The sequence below is a fragment of the Bombina bombina genome, chromosome 12 (assembly GCF_027579735.1).
Source record: "Bombina bombina isolate aBomBom1 chromosome 12, aBomBom1.pri, whole genome shotgun sequence".
Lineage (NCBI taxonomy): Eukaryota > Metazoa > Chordata > Amphibia > Anura > Bombinatoridae > Bombina > Bombina bombina.
In genome coordinates, this window is record NC_069510.1 from 127745725 (window position 1) to 127766073 (window position 20349).

The 20349-nt window shown below is 37.1% G+C and overlaps 1 protein-coding gene across 1 annotated transcript in view; it reads left to right on the top strand.

The window, feature by feature from the left end:
* The window catches only part of HMCN2 (hemicentin 2), a 542629-nt gene that overhangs the window by 102519 nt on the left and 419761 nt on the right, over positions 1-20349 (top strand). The window contains exons 3-4 of the mRNA XM_053695481.1: positions 13969-14781; positions 14992-15171. Coding sequence (XP_053551456.1) covers positions 13969-14781; positions 14992-15171 — 993 coding nt within the window. The remainder of the gene's footprint in view (positions 1-13968; positions 14782-14991; positions 15172-20349) is intronic.

Consider the following 20349-nt stretch of genomic DNA (forward strand, 5'->3'; position numbering starts at 1 on the left):
TAGTGACCATGATTCAGGCTTGCAAGCCTGTAACTAGAAAGATTTACCATAAGGTATGGCGTAAATATCTCTTTGGTGTGAATCCAAGGGCTACTCGTGGAGTAGAGTTAGGATTCCTAGAATTTTGTCTTTTCTCCAAGAAGGTTTGGACAAAGGCTTATCGACTAGTTCCCTAAAGGGTCGAATCTCTGCATTATCTATTTTGTTACACAAACGTCTGGCGAAGGTTCCGGATGTACAATCATTTTGTCAGGCCTTGGTCAGGATTAGGCCTGTGTTCAAACCAGTTACTCCTCCATGGAGTCTGAATTTAGTTCTTAAACTTCTTCAAGGGGCTCCGTTTGAGCCTATGCATTCCTTAGATATTAAGTTGTTATCTTGGAAAGTTGTATTTCTTGTTGCTATTTCCTCTGCTTGTAGAGTGTCAGAGCTCTCGGCATTGCAGTATGAGTCTCCTTACCTTATTTTCCATTCAGATAAGGTAGTTTTATGTACTACATTAAGATTTTTTCCTAAGGTAGTTTCTGATCGGAACTTTAATCAGGAGATTGTTGTTCCTTCCTTGTGTCCTAATCCTTCTTCTCAGAAGGAACGACTTTGGACGTGGTCCGTGCCTTAAAGTTTTCTCCTGCAGGTGACTAAGGATTTTCGTCAGTCTTTTCTTTGTTTTGTGGTTTTCTCAGGAAAACGCAAGGGACAGAAAGCTACAGATACTTCTCTTTCTTTTTGGCTGAAGAGTATCATACGTTTTGCATATGAGACTGCTGGACAGCAGCCTCCAGAGAGAGTTACGGCTCATTCCACGAGGGCTGTTGCTTCCTCATGGGCATTCACGAATGAAGCTTCTGTGGTACAGAGTTGCAAGGCTGCAACTTGGTCCTCTCTTCACACTTTTTCAAAGTTCTTCATATTTGATACTTTTATTTCGGCTGAGGCCGCTTTTGGGAGAAAGGTTCCTCAAGCAGTGTTGCCTTCCGTTTAGGTTACCTGTCTTGTCCCTCCCGTATCATCTGTGTACTCTAGCTTGGATATTGAATCCCATTAGTAATTAAGATGATCCGTGGACTCATCGTGTCTTAAAAAAGAAAAGAAAATGTATGCTTACCTGATAAATTTATTTCTTTTTTGACACGATGAGTCCACGGCCCGCCCTGTTCTTTTAGATAGGTTGTGGGTTATTGTAAACTTCAGACACCTCTGCACATTGGCTTTTCCTTTCTCTTTCTAACTTTGGTCGAATCACTTGAGTGGGAGGGAAGGGAGGAGCTATTTAACAGCTCTGCTGTGGTGCTCTTTGCATCCTCCTGCTAACCAGGAGGTTAATATCCCATTAGTAATTAAGATGATCCGTGGACTCATCGTGTCAAAAAAGAAATACATTTTTCAGGTAAGCATAAATTTTCTTTTTATATTTCACTTCTACATCCTTTTAACCTTTTCAATGTTGTTATTTTGTGGAGTCTGTTCACTAAGAATAGAGAGATAAATAAACTTTAGGTTAGGCTTTTCCAGCCTTTAGTTTTTAGAGACATAGGGCTCGAATTATCAAGCGGGGGCTGACAGGGGCGTACATATTAGCCCCTGTCCGTCCCAGTTTGCGTCTGATGGGCAGCACTCCGTTTCCGGAATTTACCATTGCACGTAAGCGTTATTTTGAGCTTGCGTACAACACCACCCGCTGTCTGATGACCACTGCTTGATAAATACTGACTGCAGGTTCTCTTGTGAGAAAGCAAAAATATTATAATAGATTCTCTTGTAAGAACCTGCAGTCGTAGGGGAGAAGAATGATAAATTGAGCCCATAATGGTCAAACTGAAATGTGCATGAGTGAATTTCAGTTGTCAATAGAATCATTTTTGCGATATATTTCTATTTGCAAAAATTATTTAAAGGGACACTGAACCCAAATTTTTTCTTTCGTGATTCAGATAAAGCATGAAATTTTTAGCAACTTTTCTAATTTATTCCTAATATCAATTTTTATTCATTCTCTTGGTATCTTTATTTGAAATGCAAGAATGTAAGTTAAGATGCCGACCTATTTTTGGTGAACAACCACCTGGGTTGTTTTTGCTGATTGGTGGATAAATTGATCCATCAATAAAAAAGTACTGTCCAGAGTCTGAAAAAAAAAAAAAGTTTAGATGCCTTCTTTTTCAAATAAATATAACAAGAGAACGAAGACAAATTGATAATAGGAGTAAATTAGAAAGTTGCTTAAAATTGCATGAAAAAAAAAATGGGTTCAGTTTCCCTTTAAAGTAAAAGTTATGACTGGTTCAGCAGCATACACACATATGCTGGGTGTTCCCAATGCACTAACATTTAAACACCATGCCTGCTCACAGAGCGATCAGTGTCTGAGTGTGCATGTGGCACACGCAGCATATGTGTGTATGTCCCTAAAATTATAGGCATTTTTGCTCAAAAAATATGTTGCAAAACGGCTTCTCTTCACAATAACAATGTACTCATGCACATTTCAGTTTTGACCTTTATGTGCCTTTTAACAGAGAACTGTGTGTGTCACCATACATGGCTGTAAGGAGTATGTCTGTAATTCACACTTTTGTGCATCACAATGTGTGCAAGTAATATAGGTTTCTGTGTGCCATTAGATATCTGAGTTTTAGAGAGGGCTTTATAGTCTATATTGCCTATTTGCACATAGACAAATTGGCAGGCTACTCAGCTATAGATATATGGCAAGGCCTTCCAGCAGAAGTGGTTGCTGACAAATACAGTATGAGGTCTGGCGGACATACATCAGTTATCAATGAAACATGTACGGATGAACTGACTGAGAAGATAGACCTGCCATCCCAACTCATGGGAGATCCCAGGGTCCAGGAATCTCACAGACCCACCCGTATCCATTGACTATTGCATGACAGTAAAATGTGCTGACTTAGTGAATGTCTGTGTGCCCAGCTGCTATTGTCATTACTCTAAATACATTTCCAGTTGGCTTTATAGTAAAATATTGAACAATACTTTTCCGTTAGTGGTTGTGGGTAATCAAAACAGATAGGGGAAGTGTCATTGTGAAGATGTATGTTAATATATGTGGCTCTGTGTGTTACCAAAATAGCCTCTGATGCTTCCTTAATCCCCCCCCCCCCTGCAGGGTAGCAGGGAAGTGATATAATTGTCAGTGGGATCTCTCACCTACTGCACAGTTTGGGATTAACTGGCTGTGAGATGTCTATGGAAATATGTCAGGTGACAGCTCAGAGGAAAAAGAGAGGACACCAGTGAGAGACACTGGGGAATGGAAACAGATTTATAGGCAGATGGGAACCAGAAGATGCCCGTGTTTGTTTTTATAAGCTTATAGGGACATAGAACTGTCATTCCCCAGTTTTGCACAACCAACACAGTTATATTTATATACTTCTTACCTCTGTGATTACCCTGTATCTAAGCCTCTGCAGACTGCTCCTTAGCTCAATTATATTAATACACTTCTTACCTCTGTGATTACCCTGTATCTAAGCCTCTGCAGACTGCTCCTTAGCTCAATTATATTAATACACTTCTTACCTCTGTGATTACCCTGTATCTAAGCCTCTGCAGACTGCTCCTTATCTCAGTTATATTAATATACTTTTTACCTCTGTGATTACCTTGTATCTAAGCCTCTGCAGTCTGCTCCTTATCTCATTTATATTAATATACTTTTTACCTCTGTGATTACCTTGTATCTAAGCCTCTGCAGACTGCTCCTTATCTCATTTATATTAATATACTTTTTACCTCTGTGATTACCTTGTATCTAAGCCTCTGCAGACTGCTCCTTAGCTTAATTATATTAATACACTTTTTACCACTGTGATTACCCTGTATCTAACCCTCTGCAGACTGCCCCTTATCTCAGTTATATTAATATACTTTTTACCTCTGTGATTACCCTGTATCTAAGCCTCTGCAGACTGCTCCTTAGCTCAATTATATTAATACACTTCTTACCTCTGTGATTACCCTGTATCTAAGCCTCTGCAGACTGCTCCTTAGCTCATTTATATTAATATACTTTTTACCTCTGTGATTACCTTGTATCTAAGCCTCTGCAGACTGCCCCTTATCTCAGTTATATTAATACACTTTTTACCTCTGTGATTACCTTGTATCTAAGCCTCTGCAGACTGCTCCTTATCTCATTTATATTAATATACTTTTTACCTCTGTGATTACCCTGTATCTAAGCCTCTGCAGACTGCTCCTTATCTCAGTTATATTAATACACTTGTTACCTCTGTGATTACATTGTATCTAAGCCTCTGCAGACTGCTCCTTATCTCAGTTATATTAATATACATTTTACCTCTGTGATTACCTTGTATCTAAGCCTCTGCAGACTGCTCCTTATCTCAGTTATATTAATACACTTGTTACCTCTGTGATTACATTGTATCTAAGCCTCTGCAGACTGCTCCTTATCTCAGTTATATTAATACACTTGTTACCTCTGTGATTACATTGTATCTAAGCCTCTGCAGACTGCTCCTTATCTCAGTTATATTAATATACTTTTTACCTCTGTGATTACCCTGTATCTAAGCCTCTGCAGACTGCTCCTTATCTCAGTTATATTAATATACTTTTTACCTCTGTGATTACCCTGTATCTAAGCCTCTGCAGACTGCTCCTTATCTCATTTATATTAATATACTTTTTACCTCTGTGATTACCTTGTATCTAAGCCTCTGCAGACTGCTCCTTATCTCATTTATATTAATATACTTTTTACCTCTGTGATTACCTTGTATCTAAGCCTCTGCAGACTGCTCCTTATCTCATTTATATTAATATAATTTTTACCTCTGTGATTACCCTGTATCTAAGCCTCTGCAGACTGCTCCTTATCTCATTTATATTAATATACTTTTTACCTCTGTGATTACCTTGTATCTAAGCCTCTGCAGACTGCTCCTTAGCTCAGTTATATTAATATACTTTGTACCTCTGTGATTACCTTGTATCTAAGCCTCTGCAGACTGCTCCTTATCTCAGTTATATTAATATACTTTTTACCTCTGCGATTACCTTGTATCTAAGCCTATGCAGACTGCCCCTTATCTCAGTTATATTAATATACTTATTACCTCTGTGATTACCCTGTATCTAAGCCTCTGCAGACTGCTCCTTATCTCAGTTATATTAATATACTTATTACCTCTTTGATTACCCTGTATCTAAGCCTCTGCAGACTGCTCCTTATCTCAGTTATATTAATATACATTTAACCTCTGTGATTACCTTGTATCTAAGCCTCTGCAGACTGCTCCTTATCTCAGTTATATTAATATACATTTAACCTCTGTGATTACCTTGTATCTAAGCCTTTGCAGACTGCCCCTTATCTCAGTTATATTAATATACTTTTTACCTCTGTGATTACCCTGTATCTAAGCCTCTGCAGACTGCTCCTTATCTCAGTTATATTAATATACATTTAACCTCTGTGATTACCTTGTATCTAAGCCTTTGCAGACTGTCCCTTATCTCAGTTATATTAATATACTTTTTACCTCTGTGATTACCCTGTATCTAAGCCTCTGCAGACTGCTCCTTATCTCAGTTATATTAATAAACTTATTACCTCTGTGATTACCCTGTATCTAAGCCTCTGCAGACTGCTCCTTATCTCAATTTTATTAATACACATTTTACCTCTGTGATTACCTTGTATCTAAGCCACTGCAGACTGCCCCTTATCTCAATTTTATTAATACACTTTTTACCTCTGTGATTACCTTGTGTCTAAGCCTCTGCAGCCTGCCCCTTATATCAGTTATATAAATATACTTTTACCTCTGTGATTACCTTGTATCGAAGCCTCTGCAGACTGCCCCTTATCTCAGTTATATAAATATACATTTTACCTCTGTGATTACCATGTATCTAAGCCTCTGCAGACTGCTCCTTATCTCAGTTATATTAATAAACTTATTACCTCTGTGATTACCCTGTATCTAAGCCTCTGCAGACTGCTCCTTATCTCAGTTATATTAATATACATTTTACCTCTGTGATTACCTTGTATCTAAGCCTCTGCAGACTGCTCCTTATCTAAGTTTTATTAATACACTTTTTACCTCTGTGATTACCTTGTATCTAAGCCTCTGCAGACTGCTCACTTATTTCAGTTCTTTTGACAGAGTTGCATTTTAGCCAATCAGCGCCCTCTCATAAGTAACTCCACGGGCATGAGCACAATGTTATCTATATGGCACACATGAACTAACGCCATCTAGCTGTGAAAACTGTCAAAAGCATTCAGATAAGAGGCGGCCTTCAAGGGCTTCAAAATTAGCATATGAGCCTACCTAGGTTTAGTTTTCAACAAATAATACAAAGAGAACTAAGCAAATTTGATGGTAAAAGATAATGAGCTTTCAAGCTTCAATTTAAGAAATTCTTTGTGTGAACTTGTAGTACGACAATAATAAAACACACTAACACATCAGAGCATTTGCTTGTTGCACTTTTATGTCCATGTAATCTATTTTTATGACTTTTTTGTTACATTTTTTGCTTCTGTTTTGGGCTGTAAGCCAGCAAAGCATCTGTAAGGTTTTTACACATTTACCTGCAGTTAGAAATCCAGATGTTTCACAATTATTCCTGACATATCTCAGGCACGATATACAGAAGTGTTTCAGGATTGGCGTACGGTTGGTAAGAGCGCCGCATTACTAACAGCTGAGTTGCACAAACATTACTACAAGATGGGAATATACCACTGAATTATTACAGCCACACTATAGTTATATTTTCATGACTTTACTACAATTTGTGCAAATTTTACAGTAGATCGCGTTTTCCAATGATTTGTCAATGGCTATCAGTGGAAATGATTTGTTCTAATACATTTTATATTTACATAAAGGGACATTTTACCTCAGCACTTCTTCAGATCACCAGAGTATTTTTTTTGTGCAGTTGTCCTTCAGCTTTCTATGTAAAATAGCCGTGATACTAGCGAATGAGGGATCCTGCTCCCTTACTGGAATTTGTTTTGTGTTATTTGAGGGAATAAACAGCCAATCAGAATAATCGGTGCTGCATCACACTTTGATTTACTGTGTTCTTGTGGAATTTCACTGTAATCTTGTAAGGTTTCATAGTAAACTTCCTTAAAGGGATAGTATAATCCTTTTTGCAATCTAATTCCGTTAGCAAAAATGCTTCTAATAAAAGTTATTACAGTTTTTCAGCAGCATAAGCACGTATCCTGTGAGAGCCCGTGCACCAGCACTCTAACACTACTACTGATGACCCTCTGAGATGGTGTGGTGTTTAATTACCGGTGCACGGGCCTCACAGCATATGTGCGTATGAAAAACAGTAATAATTTTTATTAGAAGCATTTTTCCTAATAGTGTATTGCAAAACTGCTTTTATTTCACATTGAAATGCACCTGTGCACATTTCATTCTGAGGTAAAATATCTTCTTTTTTTTACATAATCATATATTTTCTAGTCAGCTTTTTACTGATATTCTGCATCAGTGTAAAATAATTCAGCAAATTGGTAACATTTCCCTTTAACAAACAAATAATTGTCTTTTGAAATGGAAAAATAGATTTTCTCTTGTAAGGTGTATCCAGTCCACGGATCATCCATTACTTGTGGGATATTCTCATTCCCAACAGGAAGTTGCAAGAGGACACCCACAGCAGAGCTGTCTATATAGCTCCTCCCCTAACTGCCATATCCAGTCATTCTCTTGCAACTCTCAACAAACATGGAAGTAGTAAGAGAGAAGTGGTGAAATGTAGCTGTTATTTTGCTTCAATCAAAAGTTTATTATTTTTAAATGGTACCGGAGTTGTACTATTTTGTTCCAGGCAGAAAAATAGAAGAATCTGCCTGTGATTTCTATGATCTTAGCAGGTTGTAACTAAGATCCATTGCTGTTCTCACACATGACTGAAGAGAGAGATAACTTCAGCGGGGGAATGGCGTGCAGGTTATCCTGCCATGAGGTATGTGCAGTTAAGATTTATCTAGAAGATGTGAATGCTAGAAAATGCTGCTGATGCCAAATTTATGTAAGGTAAGCCTGAATACAGTGATTTAATAGCGACTGGTATCATGCTTACTTTCTGAGGTAATACTCTTTTATATTTGCAATATAAAACGTTTGCTGGCATGTTTAAACGTTTTTATATATACTTTGGTGATAAAACTTTATTGGGGCCTAGTTTTTTCCACATGGCTGGCTTAAATTTGCCTAGGCTTTCCACTGTGTTACTATGAGTGGGAGGGGCCTAATTTAGCGCTTTTTTGCGCAGTAACTTTTACAGACTGAGACATCCAGCTTCCTTCAGGAGTCCCCTGAATGCTATAGGACATCTCTAAAGGGCTCTTAGGCTTTCCAAAACCGTTTGTTGGGGAAGGTAGGCCCACAGCAAGGCTGTGGCAGTTTGGTGTGACTGTTAAAAAACGTCTATATCGTTTTTTTGATCCGTTTTTTGAACTAAGGGGTTAATCATCCATTTGCAAGTGGGTGCAATGCTCTGTTAGCTTATTATACACACTGTAAAAAGGCTGACTGCCTGGAGATTGAACGCTTGATTTTATCAAAGCGTGGTTTCTCCGAGTCAGTCATTGATACCTTAATTCAGGCACGAAAGCCTGTCACCAGGAAAATCTATCATAAGATATGGCGTAAATATCTTTATTGGTGTGAATCCAAGGGCTACTCATGGAGTAAGGTCAGGATTCCCAGGATATTATCTTTTCTCCAAGAAGGATTGGAGAAAGGATTGTCAGCTAGTTCCTTAAAGGGACAGATTTCTGCGCTATCTATTCTTTTGCACAAGCGTCTGGCGGATGTCCCAGACGTTCAGGCATTTTGTCAGGCTTTAGTTAGAATCAAGCCTGTGTTTAAACCTGTTGCTCCACCTTGGAGCTTAAATTTGGTTCTTAAAGTTCTTCAGGGGGTTCCGTTTGAACCTCTTCATTCCATAGATATCAAACTTTTATCTTGGAAAGTTCTTTTTTTAGTAGCTATTTCCTCGGCTCGTAGAGTTTCCGAGTTATCTATTCAAGGAGAGGAGACAATGGCACTACTCCCTTAATGGTGTGTTATAACGTTCCCCTACTGATATTGATATACTGTAATGTGAATTGTCTAATAGGGGTAGGTGCTTGTACCTGGGGACAAACTATACAAAAAATCAGTGAGGGACTGACAAAAGGGTACAAATATAGCACTCTATGAACGTTATTATTAATGCAAAAAATTAGGAAATTAAAATATAACTTTTACTAGATCAAGTTAAAAACAGGGGATTGACAAACATAATTAAAAGTATAAATTTGGATCCACCACTTTTTAACCAGATACTGTCACTGCTGGTTAATAGAGACAAACACCTTTGTTAGGTATATGTGAGTCTCTTGTAAATCAAATGACAAGATTATCTCTTGGCATATTACTCATATAAGGTGACAATACTCCTGATTCAAGGTAGGTTTGGAGGCCACTGATAAATTACAGTGAATTAAGCTATCACAAGTAAAAGGTCAGATAGGCTGTTGGTGGTTATCCATAAACATCTAGGTGGTTTGCACTGAAATATCTTTACCTATGGTTGTAAGGAGTTGTGAACTCAGATATTAAATTACCTGTTAATACCGTTTAATGAAATATTACTCCTAAGTATCTATGTTCATAAGGGTAAGTATTGTGCTGCCCACACTAATATAGAGAGTGGGATACCTCACACATACTGATTTTTACCTGTTAATACCGTTAATATCTGACACACTCCTAATTTTTACCTGTTAATACCGTAAAGATGGGTACTAGATTTATCTAAAGTATTTGGTAGAAAGTCTGTTACCTTATAGGTGTCACTAAAATATTGTGAATTAAGGTAAGTCTGACTCTATTACCCACTCTGTTTTATGAATAACTTGGATACTGTATATACTTGGCCTAGCCTAGATCAACACCTATATTACCTATGAGTAAGCAGGGTTTGTGGTATACCTAGTGTAGCTCGATCAGCTTACAGCTTGCCTATGGTTGTAAGGAGTTGTGAACTCAGATATTAAATTACCTGTTAATACCGTTAATAAAATATTGCTGCCTGAGTATCAATGTTCTTAAGAATAAGTATTGTGCTACCCACGTTAATATAGAAAGTGGGATATCTCACACATAACTGATTTTTACCTGTTAATACCGTAAATATCTGACACACTCCTAATTTTTACCTGTTAATACCGTAAAGATAAGTACTGGTTTTTCTAAAGTATTTGGTAAAAAGTCCGTTACCTAATAGATATCGCTAGAATATTGTGAATTAAGGTAAATCTGACTCTGTTACCAGCTATATTTTGTAAATAACTTGAGTACTATGTATACTAGGCCTGGCCTGGATCAATACCTATATTACCTATGAGTAAGCAAGGTTTTTGGTATACCTAGTGTAGCTCGATCAGCTTAGACTAGACACCGCTATTGCAGCCGAAACTATTTTAATACCATTTTATATTGTCATTTGAGAAAGAATGGAGGATCAACAAATTGATTTAAAAACAACAATTAGGGGAGAACAGGGGGACGCCACTGACGCGTTTTGCCGTGGTGGCTGTATCAAAGGGCAGTCTCACTCTGTTTGCGTGAGATTTAAATACCCTTAGGTGTTGGCGGATTGATTGGATTGGTCATAATCGAGGGTGTGTGACTTAAGATGCGTGTTGATTGGTCTATTTGCCTCAGCTCTTTTTCTGTATTTGTCTCGATAATGTTGTTATCTGCATATATTCAACAATGTTATTTGGTTGGCATCACAGTCTTATTGTGTCTCTTATATGATAATGTTGATGTCATTCATTTATTTGTATATAGTTGTATACTTGTTAACTGATCGTGATCGTAGCCTTTCTGTTATTGGGTACCGCATCTGTCAATCATAGTGACTTGACTTGCGAGAGCAGAGACACGGATGTTGATTGGCCTGAATGCGCTCTCTATCTTGCATTCATATCAGGTTATTCAGATTTATGTCATCCTGTTTCGTGACTCGGCTTTTCTACGCCCATCTCATGTTATTGGGTGACGGATCTGTCTGTCAATGTCATTCTGTGTCTCCGCCGTTTTTGCACTCTCCCATCATATTTGTAAATATGATAAACGGAATGATCGTAACAAGTTGTATCATATATACAATAGATGTTATACTTGACTTGTATCTTGTGCCAATTTCAAATTTGCATTTGGTAGTTATCAATGATATTTATGTTATCCAATGTCATATTTGATTTAAAATGTGCTGTTAGTTCATTCTTTGGATCTTTCTGCGTACCGGGCTATTTTATGTTTAGGGGAATCTCTATCTTATAATAATAATAATAATGTTTAATGCCTAGATTAAATAGGTGCACAAAATAATAAAAGTGAGACAAATGGTGAAAAAGAATAAAAGGTGAAAAGACGGTGTGTTATAAGTGAATGTCATCAAATAATAATGATGAGTGGAGTGATGTCAATAAAAGTTGATATGTTGGTGCTACTTTAATAATAATTCAAATTTGAAAATATTGAATATTGTGTGCCTTATGGGTGTGTGAAAGATAAATAAATAATTTAGTTGAAGAAAAAAGGGTTGCATAAAAATGATCGTTATACATAGCAAAAAATGCTGATGGTGTTGTGACCATATAAGTGTGATCGGTGAATAGGAGCAGTGTAGACTGAAATATTAGTGTGATGAAATTTAGTGTAATATTTGACACTTAAAAGTGCTTGAAAAATGAATTTATAAAAATAGAGTCCATATCCTAGAATATGTATATATTGCAGAAAAGTATATGGAATTCCATATCCATATTTCCATGCGAATCTTTTTGAGTTACATATAGTCTTATCCATGTGTAGGATAATGAATCCAGCATTGGATATATTTTATTAATAACTCTCCTTGTCGTTCAGAGATAATTCGTTAGAATGTTAACTACAGATGCTATTTTATCGTTTTATTTGATACTTTTATTTAGGAAGAAATACATAGTAGTTGTTATTTTCATTGAGACCATGTGGATTGACAGAGTTGAGCAAGTAAATCCACTTGCACTCTGCCTGAAGTAATGCATCTTCTAAGTCTCCTCCTCTGATTCCTAATGATATTTTTTCTAAGCCAAAAAAGGATAGATGTTCAGTATTTGAATCATGTTTGTGCAGAAAATGTTTGGCTATCTGGGTGATCTTTTTGCCTCTTTGGAGGTCTGATTCAGCATTTCTTATATTACACATGTGTTCGCCTACCCTCTTTTTGAGTAGGCGTGAGGTCATACCTACGTAGTTTAATTTGCAACTACATTGTAGTACGTATATCACACTCGCAGTGGTGCATGTGATATGTTGTTTGATGTGGTGTACTTTCCCAAATCTGTCTTTGATTTGGTCAATCTGAAAAGTATTGGGGCAATACGTGCAGTTTCGGCATGGATAATTTCCAGGGTATGAGATTTTAGCCTTTTTCCTTACAAAATGACTCTGGACTAGTCTATCCTTCAGGTTCCTAGATCGCCGGTAGCAGATAGAAATTCTATCTCCAAGGCTTTCACTCAAATCCGGAACATTCTGAAGAATATACCACGATTTTTGTATAATCTGTGTTACATCCTGAATTTGTGAGTTGAATGTGGTTATTAATCTGGTTTTGTTATCCTTCGTTTTAGATTTGGGAAATAAGAGATCTTGTCTTGGAGTGTGTAAGGCTCTATATTTGGCTTTTTTCAGGCTTCTATTACTGTAGCCTCGTGCTTTCAATCTGGTTTCCAATTCTTTTGCTCTTATTTTGAATATTGAGTCTGAGGAACAATTTCTACGTGTTCTTAGAAATTCGCCTACTGGCAGGGATCTGAGTGTGCTTTGGGTATGGGCACTGCTATGATGTAAAATTGAGTTTGTTGCAGTTTGTTTACGGAATAGATCAGTTATCAGATTGCCATTTTCGTCTTTGGTTATTTTTAGATCCAAAAAGTTCACCTCTGTTTGACTACATTCGTATGTTAATTTGACGTTGATGTTATTATCATTGAGTTTAATCAGGAACTCATCCAGATCTGGTTTGGATCCTTCCCTGATGAACAGGATATCGTCAATGTAGCGAATCCAGAGTGGTATTTGTTCCATTTGAATAGCATTGGCATCTGAAAAAACTGTCTCCTTCTCCCACCATCCTAAAAATAAATTAGCATATGTGGGTGCACAAGCTGTGCCCATGGCGGTTCCTCGTATTTGTAAATAATAGCGATCATTAAATACAAAGAAATTGTGATTTAATATGAATTTGACCAAATCGAGGATAAAGATGTTATGTTCATGAGATTCAGTGGAGTCTAGATCAAGAAAATGTTTTACTGCCTTTATCCCTAGATCATGATGAATACTCGTGTATAGAGACTCAACGTCAGCTGTAATTAGCCATGTTTCTCTGGCTACTTGAATCCCTTCCAATCGTTGTAGTACTGACTTCGCCAATCAAAAGGTATATAGATGGAGACAAAAGGGTTTCTTTAAGAACAACAAAACTTCCAGCAACATTATACAGACTGATATATCTGATACAGATGGAGAGGAATCAGAAGCATCAAACTCTGATAACTCCAATAATGTAGCCCCAACAACAAGTATAAGCATTCCACCACGCACTCATTCTAGTTTTTTAGGTCACAGTTCAGGATCAGAAACAGACACACCAGGAGGGGGAGAGGCAAGAACAAGGGCCAAACGAAAACCCCAGGAACATCACAGAAGGGAAACCAGGGGTGCCAAACAGAGAAAAAGAACAGTGAGCCCATTCTCCCATATCAGACTGAACAACTAAACATAATCAATCTCTCAGATCATATCTTATCAGAACATCATTCCTCTGTATTAGCTAAAGGGTTATCTTTTTGTCCAAATAATAAACTTGACAAATTCTCACTAACAAAAGATATTCATCTATTTGTTAGAAAACTAATGCTCAAAAAGATCCATAACATGAAAAATAATACTGATAATACAGAATGGTCAAAAGAAGAATTACAAAGTCTACAAGACTTGGAAGATCTTTTAAAAGAGAGTGATGACCTAGAAACCAATCGAAAGTGGCGTGATCTGATTCAAAATAAATCGCAATACATACCCAATATTTCCCAATTTCATAATATACAAACTTTCAACCAAATAGTCTGTAATGAGATTAATTTACTTACTATCAAAAATAAAGGTACCAATATCTCATTACAAGAACAACAAGCACTAAAAGAAATCGAAGGTTGGGATGATGTATTAATAAAAGGATCGGATAAAGGTGGAAACATTGTTATCTGGCCGATTGAACTGTATCTATGTGAGGCAAATAAACAGCTTAATGATGCTAACTGTTACAAGAAACTAATATTCAATCCGTCAGCAACATACAAAAGACAGTATGATACCTTGATTGAAATAGCCAAGGATAACCATATCATCAACAATAAAGAATTTAAATTCCTGCAAGTGAAAAACCCTAGAATCTCAACGCTATATCTAATCCCCAAAATACACAAAAACATAACCAATCCGCCAGGCCGACCCATTGTGTCCGGCAATGGATGTCTAACTGAAAAAGCCAGCATATATGTGGACAAAAGACTGAGATCTTTTGTAGAAGAACTACCCTCGTATGTAAGAGATACAACAGAGGTACTACAACGATTGGAAGGGATTCAAGTAGCCAGAGAAACATGGCTAATTACAGCTGACGTTGAGTCTCTATACACGAGTATTCATCATGATCTAGGGATAAAGGCAGTAAAACATTTTCTTGATCTAGACTCCACTGAATCTCATGAACATAACATCTTTATCCTCGATTTGGTCAAATTCATATTAAATCACAATTTCTTTGTATTTAATGATCGCTATTATTTACAAATACGAGGAACCGCCATGGGCACAGCTTGTGCACCCACATATGCTAATTTATTTTTAGGATGGTGGGAGAAGGAGACAGTTTTTTCAGATGCCAATGCTATTCAAATGGAACAAATACCACTCTGGATTCGCTACATTGACGATATCCTGTTCATCTGGGAAGGATCCAAACCAGATCTGGATGAGTTCCTGATTAAACTCAATGATAATAACATCAACGTCAAATTAACATACGAATGTAGTCAAACAGAGGTGAACTTTTTGGATCTAAAAATAACCAAAGACGAAAATGGCAATCTGATAACTGATCTATTCCGTAAACAAACTGCAACAAACTCAATTTTACATCATAGCAGTGCCCATACCCAAAGCACACTCAGATCCCTGCCAGTAGGCGAATTTCTAAGAACACGTAGAAATTGTTCCTCAGACTCAATATTCAAAATAAGAGCAAAAGAATTGGAAACCAGATTGAAAGCACGAGGCTACAGTAATAGAAGCCTGAAAAAAGCCAAATATAGAGCCTTACACACTCCAAGACAAGATCTCTTATTTCCCAAATCTAAAACGAAGGATAACAAAACCAGATTAATAACCACATTCAACTCACAAATTCAGGATGTAACACAGATTATACAAAAATCGTGGTATATTCTTCAGAATGTTCCGGATTTGGGTGAAAGCCTTGGAGATAGAATTTCTATCTGCTACCGGCGATCTAGGAACCTGAAGGATAGACTAGTCCAGAGTCATTTTGTAAGGAAAAAGGCTAAAATCTCATACCCTGGAAATTATCCATGCCGAAACTGCACGTATTGCCCCAATACTTTTCAGATTGACCAAATCAAAGACAGATTTGGGAAAGTACACCACATCAAACAACATATCACATGCACCACTGCGAGTGTGATATACGTACTACAATGTAGTTGCAAATTAAACTACGTAGGTATGACCTCACGCCTACTCAAAAAGAGGGTAGGCGAACACATGTGTAATATAAGAAATGCTGAATCAGACCTCCAAAGAGGCAAAAAGATCACCCAGATAGCCAAACATTTTCTGCACAAACATGATTCAAATACTGAACATCTATCCTTTTTTGGCTTAGAAAAAATATCATTAGGAATCAGAGGAGGAGACTTAGAAGATGCATTACTTCAGGCAGAGTGCAAGTGGATTTACTTGCTCAACTCTGTCAATCCACATGGTCTCAATGAAAATAACAACTACTATGTATTTCTTCCTAAATAAAAGTATCAAATAAAACGATAAAATAGCATCTGTAGTTAACATTCTAACGAATTATCTCTGAACGACAAGGAGAGTTATTAATAAAATATATCCAATGCTGGATTCATTATCCTACACATGGATAAGACTATATGTAACTCAAAAAGATTCACATGGAAATATGGATATGGAATTCCATATACTTTTCTGCAATATATACATATTCTAGGATATGGACTCTATTTTTATAAATTCATTTTTCAAGCACTTTTAAGTGTCAAATATTACACTAAATTTCATCACACTAATATTTCAGTCTACACTGCTCCTATTCACCGATCACACTTATATGGTCACAACACCATCAGCATTTTTTGCTATGTATAACGATCATTTTTATACAACCCTTTTTTCTTCAACTAAATTATTTATTTATCTTTCACACACCCATAAGGCACACAATATTCATTATTTTCAAATTTGAATTATTATTAAAGTAGCACCAACATATCAACTTTTATTGACATCACTCCACTCATCATTATTATTTGATGACATTCACTTATAACACACCGTCTTTTCACCTTTTATTCTTTTTCACCATTTGTCTCACTTTTATTATTTTGTGCACCTATTTAATCTAGGCATTAAACATTATTATTATTATTATAAGATAGAGATTCCCCTAAACATAAAATAGCCCGGTACGCAGAAAGATCCAAAGAATGAACTAACAGCACATTTTAAATCAAATATGACATTGGATAACATAAATATCATTGATAACTACCAAATGCAAATTTGAAATTGGCACAAGATACAAGTCAAGTATAACATCTATTGTATATATGATACAACTTGTTACGATCATTCCGTTTATCATATTTACAAATATGATGGGAGAGTGCAAAAACGGCGGAGACACAGAATGACATTGACAGACAGATCCGTCACCCAATAACATGAGATGGGCGTAGAAAAGCCGAGTCACGAAACAGGATGACGTAAATCTGAATAACCTGATATGAATGCAAGATAGAGAGCGCATTCAGGCCAATCAACATCCGTGTCTCTGCTCTCGCAAGTCAAGTCACTATGATTGACAGATGCGGTACCCAATAACAGAAAGGCTACGATCACGATCAGTTAACAAGTATACAACTATATACAAATAAATGAATGACATCAACATTATCATATAAGAGACACAATAAGACTGTGATGCCAACCAAATAACATTGTTGAATATATGCAGATAACAACATTATCGAGACAAATACAGAAAAAGAGCTGAGGCAAATAGACCAATCAACACGCATCTTAAGTCACACACCCTCGATTATGACCAATCCAATCAATGATTACAAATAATGCTGTTTCTAACAGCCAATCCGCCAACACCTAAGGGTATTTAAATCTCACGCAAACAGAGTGAGACTGCCCTTTGATACAGCCACCACGGCGAAACGCGTCAGTGGCGTCCCCCTGTTCTCCCCTAATTGTTGTTTTTAAATCAATTTGTTGATCCTCCATTCTTTCTCAAATGACAATATAAAATGGTATTAAAATAGTTTCGGCCGCAATAGCGGTGTCTAGTCTAAGCTGATCGAGCTACACTAGGTATACCAAAAACCTTGCTTACTCATAGGTAATATAGGTATTGATCCAGGCCAGGCCTAGTATACATAGTACTCAAGTTATTTACAAAATATAGCTGGTAACAGAGTCAGATTTACCTTAATTCACAATATTCTAGCGATATCTATTAGGTAACGGACTTTTTACCAAATACTTTAGAAAAAACAGTACTTATCTTTACGGTATTAACAGGTAAAAATTAGGAGTGTGTCAGATATTTACGGTATTAACAGGTAAAAATCAGTTATGTGTGAGATATCCCACTTTCTATATTAACGTGGGTAGCACAATACTTATTCTTAAGAACATTGATACTCAGGCAGCAATATTTTATTAACGGTATTAACAGGTAATTTAATATCTGAGTTCACAACTCCTTACAACCATAGGCAAGCTGTAAGCTGATCGAGCTACACTAGGTATACCACAAACCCTGCTTACTCATAGGTAATATAGGTGTTGATCTAGGCTAGGCCAAGTATATACAGTATCCAAGTTATTCATAAAACAGAGTGGGTAATAGAGTCAGACTTACCTTAATTCACAATATTTTAGTGACACCTATAAGGTAACAGACTTTCTACCAAATACTTTAGATAAATCTAGTACCCATCTTTACGGTATTAACAGGTAAAAATTAGGAGTGTGTCAGATATTAACGGTATTAACAGGTAAAAATCAGTATGTGTGAGGTATCCCACTCTCTATATTAGTGTGGGCAGCACAATACTTACCCTTATGAACATAGATACTTAGGAGTAATATTTCATTAAACGGTATTAACAGGTAATTTAATATCTGAGTTCACAACTCCTTACAACCATAGGTAAAGATATTTCAGTGCAAACCACCTAGATGTTTATGGATAACCACCAACAGCCTATCTGACCTTTTACTTGTGATAGCTTAATTCACTGTAATTTATCAGTGGCCTCCAAACCTACCTTGAATCAGGAGTATTGTCACCTTATATGAGTAATATGCCAAGAGATAATCTTGTCATTTGATTTACAAGAGACTCACATATACCTAACAAAGGTGTTTGTCTCTATTAACCAGCAGTGACAGTATCTGGTTAAAAAGTGGTGGATCCAAATTTATACTTTTTATTATGTCTGTCAATCCCCTGTTTTTAACTTGATCTAGTAAAAGTTATATTTTAATTTCCTAATTTTTTGCATTAATAATAACGTTCATAGAGTGCTATATTTGTACCCTTTTGTCAGTCCCTCACTGATTTTTTGTATAGTTTCCGAGTTATCTGCCTTACAATGTGATTCTCCTTATCTGATCTTCCATGCAGATAAGGTAGTTCTGCGTACCAAGCCTGGGTTTTTACCTAAGGTGGTATCTAATAAGAATATCAATCAAGAGATTGTTGTTCCGTCTTTGTGTCCTAATCCTTTTTCAAAGAAAGAACGTCTATTACACAATCTGGACGTGGTTTGTGCTTTAAAGTTTTACTTACAAGCTACTAAAGATTTTTGTCAAACATCTGCTTTGTTTGTTGTCTACTCTGGACAGAGGAGAGGTCAAAAGGCTTCGGCAACCTCTCTTTCTTTTTGGCTAAGGAGTATAATACGCTTAGCCTATGAGACTGCTGGCCAGCAGCCTCCAGAAAGGATTACAGCTCATTCTACTAGAGCTGTGGCTTCCACATGGGCCTTTAAAAATGAGGCTTCTGTTGAACAGATTTGCAAGGCGGCGACTTGGTCTTCACTTCATACTTTTTCAAAATTCTACAAATTTGATACTTTTGCTTCTTCGGAGGCTATTTTTGGGAGAAAGGTTTTACAGGCAGTGGTACCTTCCGTTTAAGTACCTGCCTTGTCCCTCCCTTCATCCGTGTACTTTAGCTTTGGTATTGGTATCCCACAAGTAATGGATGATCCGTGGACTGGATACACCTTACAAGAGAAAACATAATTTATGCTTACCTGATAAATGTATTTCTCTTGTGGTGTATCCAGTCCACGGCCCGCCCTGTCATTTTAAGGCAGGTAATTTTTAAATTTAAACTACAGTCACCACTGCACCCTGTGGTTTCTCCTTTCTCTGCTTGTTTTCGGTCGAATGACTGGATATGGTAGTGAGGGGAGGAGCTATATAACAGCTCTGCTGTGGGTGATCCTCTTGCAACTTCCTGTTGGGAAGGAGAATATCCCACAAGTAATGGATGATCCGTGGACTGGATACACCACAAGAGAAATAAATTTATCAGGTAAGCATAAATTATGTTTTTATACGTCTAGGGTTTGTTTCTGTATTCTAACAAAATTCCGTTTCTCAGCCAGTGAGCGTCTATTCCACAGTATGGAGCCGAATTATCAAGCTCCGATTGGAGCTTAATACCCCTGTTTGGCTCGCCGGAAACAGCAGTTATGAAGCAGCTGTCTTAAGACCACTGCTCCATAACTGGTCCGCCGCCTCTCCATAACTGGTCCTATACGATCGGGCGGATTGACACCCCCTGCTAACGGCCGATTGTCCGTGAATCTGCAGGGAGCGGCATTTCACAAGCAGTTTTGGTGAACTGCTTGTGCAA